General features: G+C 38.5%; 1 protein-coding gene across 1 annotated transcript in view; it reads right to left on the bottom strand.

Moving 5' to 3' along the window:
• lama5 (laminin, alpha 5) overlaps positions 1-8,968 on the bottom strand; it is a 77,494-nt gene extending 68,526 nt beyond the window's left edge. Inside the window, exons 1-2 of the mRNA XM_058410854.1 lie at positions 8,456-8,968; positions 4,760-4,912 (exon numbers count right to left, since the gene is read on the bottom strand). Coding sequence (XP_058266837.1) covers positions 4,760-4,912; positions 8,456-8,710 — 408 coding nt within the window. The 5' untranslated portion in view covers positions 8,711-8,968. The remainder of the gene's footprint in view (positions 1-4,759; positions 4,913-8,455) is intronic.
• Positions 8,969-20,389: the final 11,421 nt, after the last annotated feature.

The raw sequence follows: 20,389 nt of genomic DNA, 5'->3' as shown, positions 1-20,389 counted from the left end.
GTGATATGTATCAACATAATGCGGGGGTGTGTGTGTGTGTGTGTTTGTGGGTATGTTATATATATATATATATATATATACACTATACACCAGTATAACCCAATGGTATCTGTGCAGTCACAAATAAGACTGTAGTTTAGGGCTGTTGTCAAGACCAACACTGTCAAGTTCAAGACCAGTATTAGGAAAGATCAAGTCAAGACTGAGTCTTAAGAGGGTCAAGGCTATGTCGAAAGTGAACTGAGTCAAAATGGAGACCAAAATTCATCAAATGAGTTTTGAAGATAAACTAGTTGGCTTCATTTATGCATTATATCAGTGATTACACGGTTTGCTGGGAAAAAGGACTTCGTCTTTCCAAGCAATACAAGAGCTTACCACTTAAAAAACATGAAAATGGCTTTAGACTGCAACTGCCACGAACAGTTTCATTTCATGTTAAAAGTAGATTGAAAATTTGTTACATAAATGAACTTATATACAGAAGGAAAATTATTTATAACTGCACTATCCAGTGATGAGGAAGGCTCCCTTTTGAGTCTGGTTCTTCTCAAGGGTTCTTCCTCATGGTTGACCCAGAGTTTTTCATCGTCATCGTCACATCTTGTTAAATGTATCATTAATATCCCGACTTTATATACTTCTGTAAAGCTGATTTGAGACAATGTCCATCCTTAAAAGTGCTGTACAAATAAAGTGAATTGAATTTAAGGAATGATGCCTGGAATGGCCTCTGGTAAACTCTGTGACTCTCAGTCTCTCACCAAGACAAGCTGTTAGATTCCAGTGAAGTGACTGATAGGATGCAAAAAAAAGGGAAAGCTAAATTCCTTTCTGATTATACATTCAGCTAAACTAAATCTAGCATAAACTGACACACACTCCACCTGAGCTCTGCTTCCATTATGTTACAATAGCAACTTATTCACCCTCTCTCTCTCTCTCTCTCTCTCTCTCCTTCCCTCTCTGCATGTGCTTGTGCAGAAAATGTAAACAAGGGAATAGAAGTGGAAAAACTGACTGAAAAGGTTAGGGTTAGACAGAGAGATAACTGAAGCTACAGATAATACACAATTGTAAAAAGACTGACGTAAACCCAAGGTCTGATAAACACAGAAAATGTGAGTGGTGTAAGAGTGAGCAGAACGATTCAGTGTGGAATAATGGGAACTTTGTCTGAAAAACAGCAATCTGTTTGAGACCTGATGGTGACAGAACACACACACACACACACACACACCTGAGACATCATGAAAGTATCTATGGAAGTCTGCTATCTATATCACTCAGCACCTAACATGGCAGAGGTCATCTTTCTTGTTTTTTTTCTTACAGACTCTACTGGGCAAAAAAAAAAAAAAACCTGAGCCCTACTTGGAATCTGAGAGACATCATGGCATCATAGAGTTTTGTTCATTCCTAGACTTGAATATTATAGTGTTCAACAGATATCAGTGCATCTAGCACAACTTTGTGTGTATAGGCAATAGCTGTGTATATAATTACTGGAAAATGTCCTAGAAATATCCTGCAAATGAATTCCGAAATAGTGTGGGAATCCTAAACACAAGTATCGCAGTTTTCCCGAGAGAATCTCTACCAAATCTCTCTAGAGCTAAACTGGAAAAGGAGCAAGACTTTAGTCAGATGCTCCCATTCCATGGAATTGGCAAGAGATGGCTAGATCCCAATCAGCAGTGGAAGGCTGCTATTGAATTAAAAGAGAGGAAGCGGAGGTCGTAACAAACAGCCTGATCTGACGCTTTCCCATCAGTTACACAGAGAGTCTGAGCAAGAGAGAAAGAGAAAGAGAGAGAGCACTATTAATGCTAGTATGGCTCACTCAAAGGCAGGAAACTGTAGAGTTCTTACAGTTCTGCTGGTTGGCACCATGCCGCTCTCCGCACATGACACACAATGGGGCACTATTTTGCCTCTGACACTCACACAGGCACACTTAATACTAACGCTGCTATTCTAGCCGACTGTCTCAGGAACAGGAAAAGGGCATAACTTTCCCTCTAAGTAAACAATGTGTGTATAAAACTTGTCTGTGCACATGGAAGAGGGATATTCTAGCATTGTTAAACGAATCAAAGACAACCTTGTTATCGACAAAGTGAAAATGCCTAAAAAAGTGTATGAAATCTGCTGCCCTGTCACCCAATGGTGTGCATGTTGACATCATCTTTAAGAAGAAAAACAACTCTATAGCAATTTGTTGTTTCTTTTGCATCCCATTTGTAAAATGAATTGAACTTAGCCGGCTTACTGACTTACTTTAATTGCACAAATAACTGCAATTGTAGGAAATATCAGAAGATATCACTGATATCACTCCAAGTATCTATAGGGGTGTTCTGTGGGGGGAGGCAGTGGTGATGAGACACTTCACAGGAAGTCTCTGGCTGCACCATTTTAGAATGTCACAGCTCACTTTTGAGATGCTGTGCTGATTAATTGGTCCTGACGTTGCCTCCGTAGCTTGCTACAGACCACCGGTTCTGACCCAAAAATCTTAAATGTAATAGAATATTACAGCGATAATAGCTCAATAGCTCAGAAATTCAGTTTGAAATTGGTTTGTTGACAACATTAAACCGAAATCCTGGTTCTGCTATAAAACAGTCCCTCCAGGATTTCACTGACGTTTTGCTGCAGCCAAAAAATGTTTGATTTTCCTGAATGCAGATTTTTTTCAAAAGCTTTTTAATGTGCTTTTTTGTTTTTGCATAAATCTACTTGAATTTGTTAAAATTGCAAGCACAGGAGTCTTCTTTTAAACTACTACCAGTGAAGACACGCATGCAATTACTATGATAGCTTGTACTCATATTTCATGCACGTGAATCAAAGGCAGCTTTGGCTGAATGTGTTATGATGACGTCACACGTGTCTTAGCTGAAATCTTGGAAAAAAATTTAGAGCTCCTATGTGTATATTGCAGAATTTGCTTGAATTTGCGTGACGCTGGAGAAATTGATTCAGGGTGCTAATTTTTGTTTTTACTTTCCTTTTTCTTTAGGGATAAAATAGTAACTTTAATTTAAAATTTAAAATTAAACTTAAATTAAACAATAAAAAAATATATATATATTTTATAATTTAATAATGAAAAAAAAAAAAATATATATTTTTTTCCTTATTTAGAAATAAATCCGGATCGTGTTTTCCCGGGCATTTAGCTTTCGTCATTAAGAATAGGCTTTGTAAATCTTTTAGCTCTTCTATGCATTTAAATAAATGTACATTACAGAATAGAGGCAGAAATAAGTTGTTGAGTGAGGTGAGTTCAGAAAATGGGAATTGTCCCAATGTTTAAAGTAGGTTTAAACATTTGTAGGTTTAATCTTTTCAACCATTGAAGATGAGCCTTGGGTACAAAGGCCTTGGACAGGGCCAAGAGGTGGATGGGAGGCACTTGAAGCAAAGGCAATGGAATGAGGGAGGGGGAAAGAACTGAAAGAAAAAGAGAGAAAAAAAAGCACAGTTGAGGTAAGGGGGTAATTTTGGCTAGGCCCCTGTGCAGGTTGAGACAGATCGTGTTAACAGAGGCATTCCAATCTCATTGTCATGCGCTGGGGGGTCAATGGAGCCCAATGCTTGTACTCATACACACACAGAAAGACACACACACACACACACATGCACCGTAAACATTCAGTCACACACCGGTAAAAGTACATGGACATACATTTCTGTCCCATTTCTTTAAATTCAACCTCACAGATCTGAAAAACCTCTACTCTGAAACTCTGGACACTACTGACTCCGAAATGTTATATACTCTCACTCTCTCTCTCTCTCTCGCTCTCTTATCTGCCCAGTCAGCCATGCATGATGGTCCTTGTGTTGCTTTTTAATCAGCTGGTATAACAACAGACACTCCCACATAGAAGAACCCACAACACAAAGCCAGTTACAGTCCCATGCTTTCATTCAGAGTATATGTTGGAGTATGCTTGCTAACACAAAAGGCATCCAAAATACACAATCGCTATCACACCACTAGCCTGACTTGCGACAGGACGGAAATGTTGTAGCCTGAAGGCAGGAACGTCAGGCCTGATTTCCCAGTTAGCATAACACTACTGTAATTTCTCTGCTTTCAGCCGCCCATCACCCCATCGTCCCCTTATAGAGACAGATGAAACATCACACCAGCAGAAGATTTGAAAAAAGCATCTAAATGTTCATCTATTAAAACTAGTGTGTTTTATCAACTCCATATCCCTAGAAAGTTTTAATTTAGGGCTCTAACAAATTTCTCTTCCTGTTCCATGGCTTCCTTTCTCACTCCCTCTTGTTGTCTGGACCTGTGCAATCCTACGCCACAAAGTGTTTAGCCGATACAAAGGGGAGGTAAATATGTGGGAAATGAATAGGTGTGGGTTACATACATACATTTCGCTCTCTCACCTTCTCTGTCTCTCCCTGCCCCCCCCATCTCTTTCTCTCTCTACTTCTTTCTCCCTCGTTCTCTCTCTCTCTCCTTCCTTCTCTTTCCTTCTCTCTCTCCTTCTGTCCCTGTCACTCCTTTCTTTTCTTTTCTTTTCCCTTCTCTTCTTCTCTATCTCTCTCCTTCTCTCACTCTCACTCTCTTTTTCTCTTCTACACACTCAAATCCTGTTGGTGTTTGTTATTGTGATCTTGACACAATGGAAGAAGAAAATGTAGACTGTGTTTGTGTGTATGTGTGTGTGTGAGAAGTGTGTAAAGAGATATAAAAAGAGGGGATAAAGAGGAGAAAGAGACGCACCTGTCCCAGGTCTAGCGTGACGTTCACTTGGTTGTACTCAGTGCTGCGAGACAGGGGAGGGCTCTGCCACCATCGTTCAGTTCCATCAATAGCGTTAGTGATGGGATGGGCTCGGTTACTGTCCGCTGTGTCACATGTGTCGCAGTACTGGCCCTGAGAATAAAAAAAAACATACACATTTTCAACTTTTTCACGGAACAAATGCAACACAGCTTTTAGTCACTGTATTGTACCTATATACTGATCAGCCATTACTTTTTAGGTGCCTTTAGTAATGAACAGATGTCAGCATGTGTATTCTGACCGGTCAGCCCTGTATGCAGCAAGCTGTGATGAAATGTGTGTTCTGACAACTTTCTCTCATAACTTCGTGCTATAGTAGCTCTTCTGTGGGATTGGACTTGAGTAAGCCTTCACTATCCAGTGAGACTTGGATACTCATGTTCCTGTCGCTAGTTCACCGATTGTCCTTCCTTGTACCACTTTTGGTAGGTACTGACCACTGCGTACTCAGAACACCCCCACTAGTGCAGTTTTAGAGATTCTCTGACCCAGTCATGTAGCCATCACACCTGGGTCCACACCTTGGTAGGACCTGACCACTGCGTACTCAGAATACCCCCACTAGTGCAGTGTTGGAGATTCTCTGACCCAGTCATGTAGCCATCACAGCTGACTCCTTTGTCAAAGTTGCCCAGATCCTTACACTTGCCCATTTTGGAAGCAATCCTGAGCAATTTCACTAAGCAAAATGACCAAATGTCTCAACCATGAGTTCCTTTTTTTATTTCAAAATGCCCTTTTAAGATTTCCAAGGTAATATCACTTATTCGCCAATTTAAGGTCTCAGCTTCATTTCAGTTTATCAGCACACATTAATGTTGCCTATTTTTGTTGCTTGATTTTCAGTCGCCAACAAATGCCCGAAATCTTTACAATAGCATCAAACAGAAGTAAATCAAAAACATTTGCTTGACAATAGAGACAATTTTTTTAGGGTTAAACTGTTTAAGACCTCCTGCTTTTCCAGGTGGTGTTAAGTGAGACACACACAACCACCCACCCACACACACACAAACACACACACAGGTTCTTGATGGTGGTGGTGGTGGTAGCTCAAGGGGTTAAGGCTCTAGGTCGTTGACTGGAAGATCGGGGTTCAAGCTGCACCTGCTCCAGGGTTGCTGCATCATGGCTGACCCTGCACTCTGACCCCAACTCCCAAGGATGGGGATATGCGAAGTAAGAATTTCACTGTGCAGTAATGTGTATGTGACAAATAAAGGCAACTGATAGTCCTAGGCTGTTATAGCTGCATGTGTGTGTACTATTAGTTTCCATTGTTCAGCATCCTACTTTTATTCTCTCCTGTTTCATTTCCTGGAGCACTGGAAAGCTCGAAAAGGAAAATAACTCATTAAAATAATATTATACACCTAATATTTGTTATCCTTAAACCTTTCTCAATCTGTCAGTAAAACCAGTTTTGTTGTGAAGCTCAACCTGAGCACAATGAAGAGGTCAGAGGTAATAGGTGTCCAGCCCTTACCCACTTCCATGCATTCATATTAATCTAAATTTAAGGACAAAATGGAAAACAAAACTCTGGATCACACACAGGTGAAGTCATTCATTGTTATAGTCTCTTTGGAATGATTAGCAGTCCAATAACACTACATTTGCAGTGTTTAGTAAGTTATTTAAACTCATGTCCAGTCATTCTCCTGATGCTTTAAATGCTTTAAACAGTGCTCCCTGCAGAAAATTAAAAATATAGAGCTAATAAAGACTACGTAGGTAAGGGAGATTACTTAAAAATATCTTATTCAATTAATGAATTAGAGATGTTGCTACAACTGATGAAAATGGCAGATCTCACAGATCAAGCATGTCTAAAGTGTTTCTTAAACCAAGGAAAATAATTAAAGGACTGTTTCAGAGGAATATTTGGACACACACTTGTCTTTAGCTATAGTGTTTGAGGAGGTAATGATACAGCATAAAGAGTCCACGCTGAAATTATGGCAGGTTCGAGAAAAATTGAATGCACGAATATATGTTATTTATATTAGTTTATTTGAACAGAGATGTGTCATATGGTATAAAACCACAGGAAATCTTCAGCACAGTTGACTTGCCAAGTGTGTTATCGGCATGCCGTGTGTATGATGACTTCTCTTTGGGTGAGATGCTGTTTTGAGGTGTCAGACATCTGAAATAATCTGTATTAAAACGGGACTTTTGATTGTTTGTTGCATAGTTGCTTAATTTGTGTATTAGTTTGCATGAATGGAATTCCACTGGTCTTTCCTTGTGCCCAAGACCTGGTAGCAACTAGATTCAGTCTGCTATTGGAGTTGATGCCAAGAAAAACACAGATTACAGGAGGCTGAATGCAGGAATACACTTCAAGCTAACTAATCATGTACTGTATATATAAAAGGTCTAAATATGACTGCCAGCTCAGATCCCATATCACTGCAGCTCAGTCCCAGACTGAGGAACACCATTAAATGGAGTGATTTGCTACACTTTTGCATTTTGTTTGATCTGATGCCTTGGGCTATCAGTTCCCTGTTCCCCAAGGCCTCATAAAAATACTGAATGCTGCGAATTCCTCAGGCGAGAAAATGCTAATAGTAACATTACACCAGACTTTGCATTTTACATTGTTTGAACATCTCACCCAACTGTTAACCACCAGACCCCGGGAAGAGCTCGGTATGAGCTATATTGAGCTGCTAGCCCTGAATGGACACCTACAGTGCTGGATAAACATTTGCAGTGTTCGATTAACTCTTATAAGGTTCCTGAAGGTCCAGCTGGAATTGTGGAATTAGGAAGGTCCAGCTGGAAAAATTCAAGAACTTGTACAAGGAACAAAATACAAACACCTGAACTGTCATTATAACATTCTTTGCATATAAATAGCAACAGTTTTCTAAATATATATATATATATATATATATATATATATATATATATATATATATATATATATATATGTGTGTGTGTGTGTGTGTGTGTGTGTGTGTGTGTGTATATATATTTAGAAAAGTGCAAACTATCCATTACCAAGCATTGTGTATTCATAAATATCTGCAATTCCAGCCAAAGATTTATATTCCAGCAATAAAAGGATAAGGGTTCTAGACCAGTGACAAATAAATATACATTTTAGTAACCTGGTTGTGAGAGTTTATGGTGCTTAAATAGTTTGACCTGAACACTGGACCATTTGCAGTCTAACATTAACAAAACCACTAATATGTGTCCAGGCAACAGACCTGTAACTGTATAAGCCCCGGCCATTTTCTGCTTTTATAGTGGGAATTAATAAACTACTAAAACCACGCCTGTGAGTCTGTTGCCAGCTCCGCGCTTTTCACTCCGCAATGCACCTGATCTACTGCTTGGTATTTCTATGCGTTTTTATATACATTCAAATTGAATATCCTATGAATTAATGCATAATATGTGGAAACTTTATTAGAAGTAATATATATATATATATTTATGCAATGCAATGTGTGTAAAAGCCGCTATTTCACTGAACAAAACATTAGTTTGGCAACCCTGAAGCAGCACAACCTGCTTATAGAAAAAAGTAGCACAACTTCTCCAACCGCGTATTTTACACCGTGTTTTGGACACTTGTGTTAAAAGTAAATAGCACAAATCAAATAAATTCATTACCTGGATGGTTTGGCTCGGATCCCCTGATACAGGCCCTCCGACTAGTTTGCAGTAGAGGTCCTGCACTGGGCGGCCGTGCTCGTCTTCTCCACAGGTGGCTGTCGCCGTGATTTTTGTCCCTTCGGCTAAATTAAAATAAGGCGGATGGAGACTGAATCCGTTCACTCCGTCCGTCGGTAGGTCCTGCGCACTGGTGGCGCAAACATTGAGCAGCAAAAGGAGCAAGAGTTTTAACTCCGTCCGGCGCCTCGCCATCTTTCACCTGCGCTCGCTGCTGCACGCGCACGACTGAGAGCGCGAGGGGGAAAAAATACCTAAAGCAGCCACTGAGGAGACGCGCTGATGTTATCTCTAATCATCAGACAGACAGAGAGAGAGACAGATAGATAAACAGATAGACAGACAGAAAGAGGGAAGACGAAAAGTTGTTTGTTGTTCCTCTGCTACTCACTGGAACTGTGTCTGTGTCTCTCTTTCCGGTGGGCACCTCTCTCTCTCTCTCATACACTGCCTTAGACTCTCTCTCTCTCTCTCTCTCTCTCATATACACTGTCTTATTCTCTCTCTCTCTCTCTCTCTCTCATACACTGTCTTATTCTCTCTCTCTCTCTCTCTCTCTCTCTCTCATATACACTGTCTTATTCTCTCTCTCTCTCTCTCTCTCTCTCTCTCTCTCTCTCTCTCCCCTCCTCTCTTTCACTTCTCTCTCACCCCCCTCCCCGCCCCCCATCTCTCTCACACTCACCCCCCCCCATGTGTCAGTATCCCCTCGCCTTCATTTAATTCATTTCAATTCAAGTCTCAGAATTTTCAGCCTCGTTTTATGATTAATATTAATATTTAATAATTAATATTAATCATCCTCATCAAATTCATAATAAAATAAATAACTTAATTATCAAATAAATAATACATTGTGGTTGCAAAAACAAAAAAGTTGCAGAAAACTACTACTACTCAAAAAATAATACTAATAGGAATCACCATCATGAAATGAATAATAAATTAAACAGAGTTGTGAAAAGCTTTACTACTACTTTTACTAATAAAAATGATCATCGTTAAAGCACTCATTAAAAAGGGTGGCATAAAGCTTTACTACTATCAATGATCATCATCACCGTCAAATTATATAAATAATAAATTTATATAAAATAATAAATTTAAAAGGTTGCAAGAAGCTTTCCTCCTCCTGCTCCTCCTCCTGTGCCTCCTCCTACTACTACTACTAGTAGTGCTTCTAATAATAATAATGCCAGAAATCCCATTTTTTATTCCCATTTAACTTTTAGAGAGTCATCCAGCTAGTATATTAAGCAAATACGTGTAACCATATTTATCTACTGAAGGCATCAACTGCTTATTACACACTATCCTTGAGTAAAAAATGTCGAGTTCAATCATCATATAAACTGCACTGGGCCAATATTTATTACAACTGCAGCTGACAATGCAATTCAAGGTGACTTTGCATCCTCTGTTTTATATTTTGATTTACAATGGACAATGTCTCAAAGCAGCTTTACAAACGAAGAGAAACAGAGAAAGGGGAGGAAAAATGATTAAATTAAATAATTAAACTTTTTTATGCCTATTTTATCCCTAATGAGCAAGCCTGTGGTGACGGTGGCAAGGAAAAACTCCCTGATATGATATGATGAAGAAACCTTTAGAGGAAAGGGAACCTCAGAAGTGAATCCATCCTCATTTGGGTGACACTGGACAGTAGATAATGTAAATGTAACTAAATTATGTCCTTTATACAACAGCAGCGAAGGGCCCATGAGGAACCATTAGGTCAGTGTGGTTTCCGAGTTCATTATATTGTATATACACTAAAACAACTAGACTAACATTATACACACATTAAAACAAATACACAACTTTACTGTGATGCCTGCTGTACACAACTGGGGTCATAGGTTTACATACACCTTTTCTAAACTAAAATAACTATAGGGATCCACAAAAAATTGTTTTTTAATTTAGTACTACCCTGAATAAGCTTCTTATAAACTTCTTATAAACACCACCTCCTAAAGAACCTTGAATAAATTCTTTACAGGGTTACACCATGTTCTCTAGCATACCAGGTCTGTACGATATCTTCCCCTGCAGTTAGAAGCCTTATACATTCTTCTACACACTATAGAGGCACACAGCCGTTCATTTTCCATTCCAGAGCACCTGAAGCTTAATTAAATGGCAGCGCTCCAGAGAACAAAGTGATGAGCAGATAGAGGGAGCGAGAGAGACCGTGGGAAAGAGAGAGAGAGAGAGAGAGAGAAAGAGAACAGGTGTTTTCCTCTCATTCTGCTCACCTGGATCAGGCTCAGAGTTTTGGTGCCCCTCTAATTATCAGAGCAGACAAACAATGAAAAGTGCTGAAGTAGAAATACCATAGAATGCCGCTAGCAAATTGTCTGTCTGAGAGGAGGTAAACATAACAACTACCAAAAAACAATGTGTTCTCTCCTTATTCTAGTGTCACTACAAAGATATTGGGTACACACAGTGCTGCACCATGTACCATTTCCACCTATCAGCTCTATAATCCCCAGCTCCATCCTGAGCTCAGCTTACTGTCCCCGGCAGATTTCTGTATGTGTCTCATTGCCTGTATGGATTTCCTCTGCGTTCTTCAGTCTCTTTCCAATTCCCAAAAACATTTCATGAGGCGGATTAGCAATGCTTAAATGCCTCTAATTATGAATGACTGTGTGAACTGGCCTCTTATCCAGGGTGCCTCATGCTGCCTTCTTGCATCAGAATTATCCTACTTCCCACTTTTGATGTGGTAATTGTGAGAAAGTCTTGTTCACATGCTTCGTATTGGAAAGAACATGATACAAGGATGACTCCATTCCAGTTTCTTGCATACACATTTCTTTTTACTTTTAGCTTTTTTTTGAGACCATAACACATATTGCTCATAATGCCATTTGGTGAAATATAAGCCCAGGTATCATAATGATTTCTGAGTTTTCCTGTCGTAGTTACAATCATGTGCAACTTCCTACTGGGAAACTCATAGTTACATGAAGGCAGCATCATGCCTTGTGTTCCTGGCGTATGCACTGTATACACCACAACCCTGACCAGGTAACTGAAGATGAATAAATTCATGACAGATAGTGCTGGACTAACTTAACTACTAATGCATGATTACTGCACTGTAACTTTTGCTATAGATCTGCTAGTGTGAACATGACCGGCAAAACTACTTCACGTCTCAGCTTTTGGAAGCACTGACTCTTTTCTCGTTGTCGCGTTCTCTATACCTCCGTCTGCCTGACATGTGTTGAACTTTGACCTCTGTTCTTAGAGCAGGGTCAGCGTGAGCGTCAGGGGTCAGCTCAATGTTAGAACTCGGAAATCTGGAGTCAGTCTGTTAACTCAACTCACTCATTCACTTATAAATGTGAAACTAGCCCACACAGCAGAGGAAAAGGGACTGAAGGGACTGCTAAGTCTCAGAAAAGACAATGAAGGAAGCAGAGGATAGCTGTCACATATTTGGTTGAAAGAAAGGCGAGTGACCTGAGAGGGTTGAGAGATAGAAAGAGGGACGCTGTCCTTTTATCCTTTAGAGTGACCCTCTCAGTACATTAGTTTAGTTCACTGAGTCTCAGGACAAAGTGACTTCCTGCTCACCGACTTCTTTTGTGGGCTGAGAATAGGCCACAGGGTTGTCTTGGAAACGCCCTCCCAATTACTCTCAGCTCAGTGTCATTAAGTTAATCTCAGTGTTGGGCGAAAGGGCAAATAAAAATGGTGAACTATATACCCTTTCGCCCAAATTCTAACCATACTGATGCATAGACATTTACAAGAAAGCTTCTTTGTATAGTACTACATAGCAGGGTCAGAAATGAACCTTTTTTTTTATTAAGGAGCAATATTTGGCCTCTAAAGTTGCTCAGATTATCTATATGATAATATCTTTAGTATCATTTATTATATTTTTTTCTGACCATATTAAACACACCCGCTTACATCAAAATCTTTGTATTTTGATCTGAATTCATTAATTCAGCTAATAACACTTTTAAGACATACATTATAACAAGTATATTTTTCATGATCATTAAATTATAAGCGTGGGGTGTGTGTAGCGGCAAGAAACAGTATTTGAACCCTTTAAATACAAATTTGTCTTAAAATCTGGTTACTCAATCTGCTTGATCTAATCACACACAAATCATTTTACTCTTTTTTGGTATATATTGAATATACCATTAAAATATTCACAGCATAGGTACTGGAAAAAATATGAGAAACCTTAGGCTAATGACTTCAACAAAAGCTAATTAGAGTAGAAATCGATCAATCTGGCATCCAATTAATGAAACAAGACTTGAGGTGTGGGTTAGAGCTACTTTGACTTTAAAAAGCACTAAAACATTTAGAGTTTTTGAATTTTGAGCAATTCGCAAGAAGCATTTTCTAAAATGAATCATGCCTTGCAGAAAAAAGCTGCCAGAAGACCTAAGATCAAAAGGTCATGTTACAAAAAGCTGAAAAGGGTTGCAAAGTTATCTTAAAAAGCTCAGATATTCATCAGTCCACTCAGACAAATTTCCTATAAATGGAGATGTTTTAGCGCTGTGGCTAGTCGGCACAATTTTCAATGAGGTAAAAAAAAAAAAAAAAAAGAACCCTAGTGATGAGTAAAGACTTTCTTCATCATTGGAACTGTCCATGTAACATCTCTGTCCATGAGTCTAATATGCAGAAAATATTAAACAGGCATGGTGTCCAATAGCAGAACACCAAAAAGAAATCCGTTGCTTTCCAAAAATAATGTTATCCCAACAGTTAAGTGTGGTGGAGGGAGCTTTGTGATCTGGGGCTGCTTCAGGACCTGGACCATTTGCCATCATTAAGAGAAAACTGAATCCCAGCTGAAGCTCAGTAGAGGTTGGGTGATGGAGCAGGAGCTTAACCCCATAGAGATGTTGTGGAATGACCTCAGGAGAGCTGTTCGCACCAGAATATTAAATATTAAACAAAAAAAAAATGTAAAAACTACAATATAAGAAACCATATGAATAATATGTAAAACTTGAATATAAAAATGTGAGAAATACACTAGAATGAAAGAAGGATCTAAAATAAAAAAAGAATATCAAGTATAAAACAAGTATCGGAATATAATACAAAATAAAATATAAAATAGACTATTAATTATACACTATATAAAAATATAAAATGGAATAAAAATAAACAACAGTAAAGTAGATATGAATGGAATACGCAGAATGTTCTAAGTTAAGAATGTTCAGGTGAAGTGACTATAATTAAGGACAACCATTTATTTTAGGGTTCTGACCCATTAAGGACACTTAGGCTGACACTTATTTTTAACTAGAGTAAATAAAATAGTACAAAGAACCTCAAAGAAATGTGAGGATTGATTTCATGCAATTTAATTAGGGTTTTTGCAAAATTCATAACTGAAATGAAATCAGACTTTCTAAGATGTAAAGCTAAAGCTGGATCCTTAGGAGATTTTAAGAAGAGAAAATGGAATTTTATCAAATTAATACTTAAATTAAGGCTTACAGATAAAGTCCTGATTTCCTAGAAATTTGGCTATGTCTAAATCACCGTCTGATGCACTGATAACGTGCAACAGAAAGACAGCCATGTTGTGTCTTTAACAAAGCTCTAATCTGAGCACACAGTAAACCCTGCAGGCCGGGCCAGAAACATGAGCAGACAGGCCTGAGATCAAGTGATAATACACTAATAGACTCTTCTTCATAGGCTTCAGAGCCATGCAGATGAATGATTTATGTTTACTCAAAATTAATAGAGGCATTTAAAAGAGATATAAATAAAATATTTGATTGGATAATGGATTGGATTATATTATTGTATGAGCATGACCATAATACATGTACACCTCTTCAGATATACTTGAGTTGACACACTCCAGCCAACTCACTAACTAAGATGAATAAATGAACGAAGTGCTATAAAGTCTTGAATAAAATGATCGAATTAAAAATGTCAAATACCTTGAAACTCTACCCTGAAACATTTTCCACATGTATATATGGAAGTATTTCTGCTGTGCTTAACCATTTGTTGGTTTTTTGTGGTGTATTGTGTTAATCCAATCTCTAACATAACTGGTTTCAATGTTAAAATGAACCCGCGAAAGTTACTTTACTTATTCGACATTTTCCAGTGGCATTCAGTTTTATGTTAATGAGGAAGTAGTGGAGACGGCACTGTATATCACACAGCTTTTGCTGTGTTACAGCATATAGTCAGTTTGGTTAGTTAGCGATCTATGAGACGACAAGCAGGATGGTGCTGATGGCTGAAACGTTGGGACCTGATCCAGTTGAGCAGAGTGTACAATTGAGCTGGATAGATGTAAGGAATAAAGCCCTGATGCACTGCTCTGTTTAAGTAGAAAAGAAGTAACACCAAGAACACCATTCCAGTGCCCTAGTCAAGATAGGTAGATTCATGGAAAGCTTGAAATCTGTTTTGCCACAAACCTGTAGAGCTGAAGATGAAAAAGAAATTCAGTCTTCTAGCCTGTTAATGACCTAAAGCTCAAACCCAAGTCATCAAAGAAATGGATTTGAAAGAAGAAGATTAAAGTTTCTGAATGGCCCAGTCAGAGGCGAGATCTTAATGACTGGTGGAATGACTGGGAACATGAGCGCTCCTCACCATTTGACAAATCTGAAGCATTTTTCCAAGAAAGTATGTGCTAAGTTATCCAAAGGTACTGAGTGTTATCTTATGAACACAAGGAGCTTTAACAGCTTATAGTTTAAGGAGTTAATTTTTCTTTTTCCCCGTAAAATATTTGTTTGCTTTTCACATGTTGGTTGCTGTATCACATTAAAGACTTATCTAGACTTTTTTTTTAATCACAAAAACCTGCACTTTGAACAAGAATGTGTAGACTTTATTTATATCCGCTGTATGTGGGAGCACTGAAAAAAAAAAAAAAACCCTGACGGACAAATGAATGATCTGGAAGAGACAGAAATACAGAAGGAGGTGAGAGAAATGGATAATAGAACAACAAGCCATGACAGGAGCACCTGCTGCATCTGTCACTCATACATCACTAACAGGAAACAATAAAAAAAAAACCTGACCTAATATTTACCTAAGCCCTAATATTAATAGTAAACATAAGATTTAAAATATGTTACTATGCAGTAAAATGCAGTTCCAGGTGGAGTCTTAACCCCACAGGGCATTTAGGACTTAAGATGCCATTGCATCTTTGTTTTCATTTTCCCCCAACAAAGATCACATACAGTCATTAGCAAATACTAATCGAAGGACAAGCACCTACAGCAGCCATTTATAGCGCCATTGGTAAGAGCTTTGAGCTTTTAACGTAGTTAGCAACATAAATATCTTGTTTTACTCCTTTCACTTGTGAATTGTGAACATAGGGATTTTTTTTTGCATACAAATGGCTGCTTTGGACTTCAGTGGTAGTAGGGTTCAACACTTCTAACACTGAACTGCAGCAAATGTGTAGTTTTAGCTATTTCCACTTGCAGGTACACAAAAAGTAGTTCAATTCAGTACCTGTTATGTCATTTACTAAACCTGAGCAACTTTAGGAATGGTGATTCATTCCTTTATTCATTAGTAGGCACTTTATTCTGGTCAGGGTCACAGTGGGTAACATTATGACCACCTGCCTAATATTGTGTTGGTCCCCCTTTTGCTGCCAAACAGCCTTGACCTGTCGAGGCATGGACTGCACTAGATCCCTCAAGGTGTGCTGTGGTATCCGGCACCAAGATATTAGCAGAGGATCCTGTAAGTTGCGAGGTAGGGCATCCTTAAAGGATACTTACAGGACTTAAAGGATACTTTTGATAGATATTGACCACTAGAGACTGGGAACACCCCACAAGAGCTGCAGTTTTGGAGATGCTCTGATCCAGTGGTCTAGCCATCACAATTTGTCCCTTGTTGAACTCGCTCATATCCTTACATGTGGCCATTTTTCCTGCTTCTAACACATCAACTTTGAGGACAAAATGTTCACTTGTTGCCTAATATATCCCACCACAGGTGCCATGATGAGGAGATAATCAGTGTTATTCACTTCACCTGTCAGTGCTCATAATGTTATGGCTGATCTGTGTATTATCCATCCGTACACAGGGTCACATAAAAGGCCCTGGAGACTTTGGAAAGGCTACCCTGGACGAGGTGATAACCCATCATAGGGCAAAATCACACAACATTCACACACTACGAACAGTTTAGAGATGCCAGTAAGACTACCGTGCATGTCTTTGGGCTGGGGAGAAACCGGAGAACCCAGAGGAAACCCCCTGAAGTACGAGAAGAACATGGAAACTGCGCACTTATTGGGCAGAGGTGGTAATCAAACCCCCAAACCAAATATTATATTATATTATATTATATTATATTATATTATATTATATTATATTATATTATATTATATTATATTATATTATATTATATTATATTATATTATATTATATTATATTATATTATATTATATTATATTATATTATATTATATTATATTGAACACATTATGCTCTTGCCCTAGGCTAAGAACAAATAAACATGTATATTCCTAAATTACATATTGTTTTCAACTTCTATAAATAATGAGCATTATTTGGGATTTTAGGATCTCTGTATTTCCTTTTCTTTTGCTTGCATGTTGATGCATCGTTCCTCGTGCTGTTGTAGTGATGCATATGATTCATCAGCACACTGAGCTACAGAGGAAAAAGAGGTGGGATAATGTGTTATGCTCTACGAAGCACTTTATACCCAAAACAAAAGACCCAAATCTCAACCCTCTCTAAGACTCGATTACTTTACAAGAGACAGATAGATAGATAGAGAGAGAGAGAGAGAGATAGAGAGAGAGAATGTTAAATGAAAAATGTAAACCTGGGCTCCACACCATACTTTATATATAATTTAAATTATTAATAGATGTGTTTTGTTCCTGCAGAATTGACGTACTCTGTATTCACAATCAATGGGTTTTATATGTTCTTTGCATATATGAACTTTTCCTCTCTCTCTCTCTCTCTCTCTCTCTCTCGCGCTCTCTCTCTGAAGAGGAGACAAGGTCTAGCTGAATCTATGCACACACTTCCCAGGGCCTTTTGTTACACATCCCCAAACATGCTTTTGTCTCCTTTCAGATGCTCCAAGCTTCAAAGAGAGTGATGGAGGAAGAAAAAGAGAGACAGGAAAGATAGCAGAAGTGGTGCAGGACAAGCACAAAGCCCAAACACAACATGTAGGTACCTGCTATTCTGGCTAGACATCAAAGACTCCGCGCACACACACACACACACACACACACACACACAGATGGATGTGTTGGTAGAAAGGATTTGATTACTGCAGCAATAGGGTAATCTTAGCAGCACAATAGAGTATTACACCCCGTGGATCCAGTTTATTATTTCTTTTTATAACAAGCTGTGTTGAATTCACAGTTCTCACTGACGGTGCTCAAAAACATAAATTTAACATAAAATAATTTAAGTATTTCAGTAGAATAAATAACTCTGTTATAATCCACTTCTCACTGTAGCCATAGTAGACCAAATAAAATGAATGTTTTCTCACTATGTTCTATCACTAATGAATCTCAGAAAGTCTTTGGACAGACACGTGTGCTTTCCAAAGTGTGAAATTCTGTCAGAAGAAACACAAGGTTTTTGCACCACAGACAAAAATCTAGTGTGTAATTTTAGCCTCTCTTAAATGACATAGTATACTTTTGAATGAAAGCAAAGGGTGGGAAGGGAAAGAGAAAAAACACTGTAAAATTTTAAATACAGCTCTGAGTGTTTGTTCACAAGTTCGAAGTCCACTAGTTATCTAAATGTAGAAACTGGTTTCCTGGTTCTAGTCACTCATCTTACATAGCCATGAAAGTAACCCCTCCTTCAATTCTCACTTCAATCTTTTTTATTTATCAAGCTCAGGTTTGCTTGACGGTTTGTGACCATCCATCTTCCTCTTGATGACATTCCAGAGGTTTTCAATAGGGTTCAAATCTATCTAGAGATTGAGCAGTGGTCTCTTATTCTTTTCCAGAAATGTATGTATATATATATGTGTGTGTGTGTGTGTGTGTGTGTGTGCTGGAATAGGCTCCAGTAGTACAGGTGTTACTAATGAAACACATCATCAAGAAGTGTTACTACCTCAGTAAATGCAGAACTTTTAACAATCATGTGATCCTCATCAACTTCGAATAAAAAGCAAATAATCTCAAGACGTCAGAATTACACAACAGATTGTCATTTTTCCAAAAAGTAAACCAACATTCAGAAACCAAGTGCTAGTGCTATAGTAACATGTAGCACGATTTTTAGCAACAATAGCTTTTGACTTTATTAGTCTCTCACTCTAAGTGGTTGAGGTTTGGACATTCATCCCAACACCTTTTCTTCTTTAGACATTCAGATGTTGATTTGCTGGTGGATCATTGTTCTGTTGCCTGACCCAATTTTGGCCCCAGCTCAATCTGCTGAATAGATGGCCTCAAATTTCCCTCAAGAGTATTAAGCGTTCATCATTGCCCTAATGTCTGCAAGTTTCCCAAGTCCTTTGGCTGCAAAACAAGTCTGGAGTATCACACCTATTCCTCTATGCTTGACAGATGGCATGAGGTGTTAGTGGTCATAATGCTGCATTTGGAAATTCCCAAACATGTTTCAGTGTATGATGACCAAATAGCTTCACCTTGGTCTCATCAGTCTGAAGGATATTGTTTAAGAATTTTGTAGTTTGTCCTGATGCAATTTTGCAAACTCAAGCTATGCTCCATATTCTTGTTGAAGAGAAGGGGGTTTTCTGATTTTCAGTCTTTTTCTGATTGTGCTGTCATGAACAGAACCGATTACTGTACTGAAAGAGGACTGTAGGTCACATGATGTATACTATATTGCCAAACGTTTTGGGACACCCCTCCAAATCATTGAATTCAGGTGTTGTTTTTCAGGGGTTGGGCTTGACTCCTTAGTTCCAGTCAAAGGAACTCTTACCAAGACATTTTGGACAATTTCATGCTCCCAACTTTGTGGGAACAATTTGGGGATGACCCCTTCCTGTTCCAACATGACTGCACACCAGTGCACAAAGCAAGGTCCATAAAGACATGCATGAGCGAACTAAGGGGCCAAGCATAACCCCTGGAAAACAACAGCTGAATTCAATTTGGAGGGCTGTCCCAAAACTTTTGGCAATATAGTGTAGCTCTTAGGATTTTCTTTATGTCTCTGGGCATTAAACAGTTTGACCTTGGACTGAGTTTGCTGGGACACTGGTGAAAATGGTGAATTTCATTATGTTATAAACCCTTCCCAAATTGATGAGCAGCAACAGATACATTTTCGAGGCTGTATTTTCTTCTTCTCATAATGTAGACACACACCTGAGTGTTCCAGTACTCTAAAAGTTCTGCATTTACTGAGGTAGTAACACTTCTTGATGATGTGTTTCATTAGTAACACCTGTACTACTGGAGCCTATTCCAGCACACACACACACACACACATATACATATATATATGCCTTTCGCCCAATGTGTCCTGGGATAGGTTCCAGCAGATCCCCGTGACCCTAATTAGGAATAAAGCGGGTATCGAAAATATATATAATATAAAATACATTATTTATTTATTTATTTATTTTTATTTTATACATTGATAAAAGCCATACATGCTAGAACACACTCTTTTATATAAATTAATCCCCCCTAACACACACACACACACAACATTTACACTAGGCATAAGAGTGCAGATGAGGGTGTCCTCTAATGTATAGACTGTATTTCTAACCTAATGCCCAGTCCTCTCAGAAGAGGTTCTGCATCGGCAGTTATACTGTATGTAAGATGTAAGGTGCTTTTTATTGCAAGTGC

The sequence above is a fragment of the Hemibagrus wyckioides genome, linkage group LG15 (genome assembly GCF_019097595.1).
Source record: "Hemibagrus wyckioides isolate EC202008001 linkage group LG15, SWU_Hwy_1.0, whole genome shotgun sequence".
Taxonomy (NCBI): domain Eukaryota; kingdom Metazoa; phylum Chordata; class Actinopteri; order Siluriformes; family Bagridae; genus Hemibagrus; species Hemibagrus wyckioides.
Note: the sequence above shows the minus strand (reverse complement) of the source record. Positions and strands in the feature narration are given on the sequence as shown.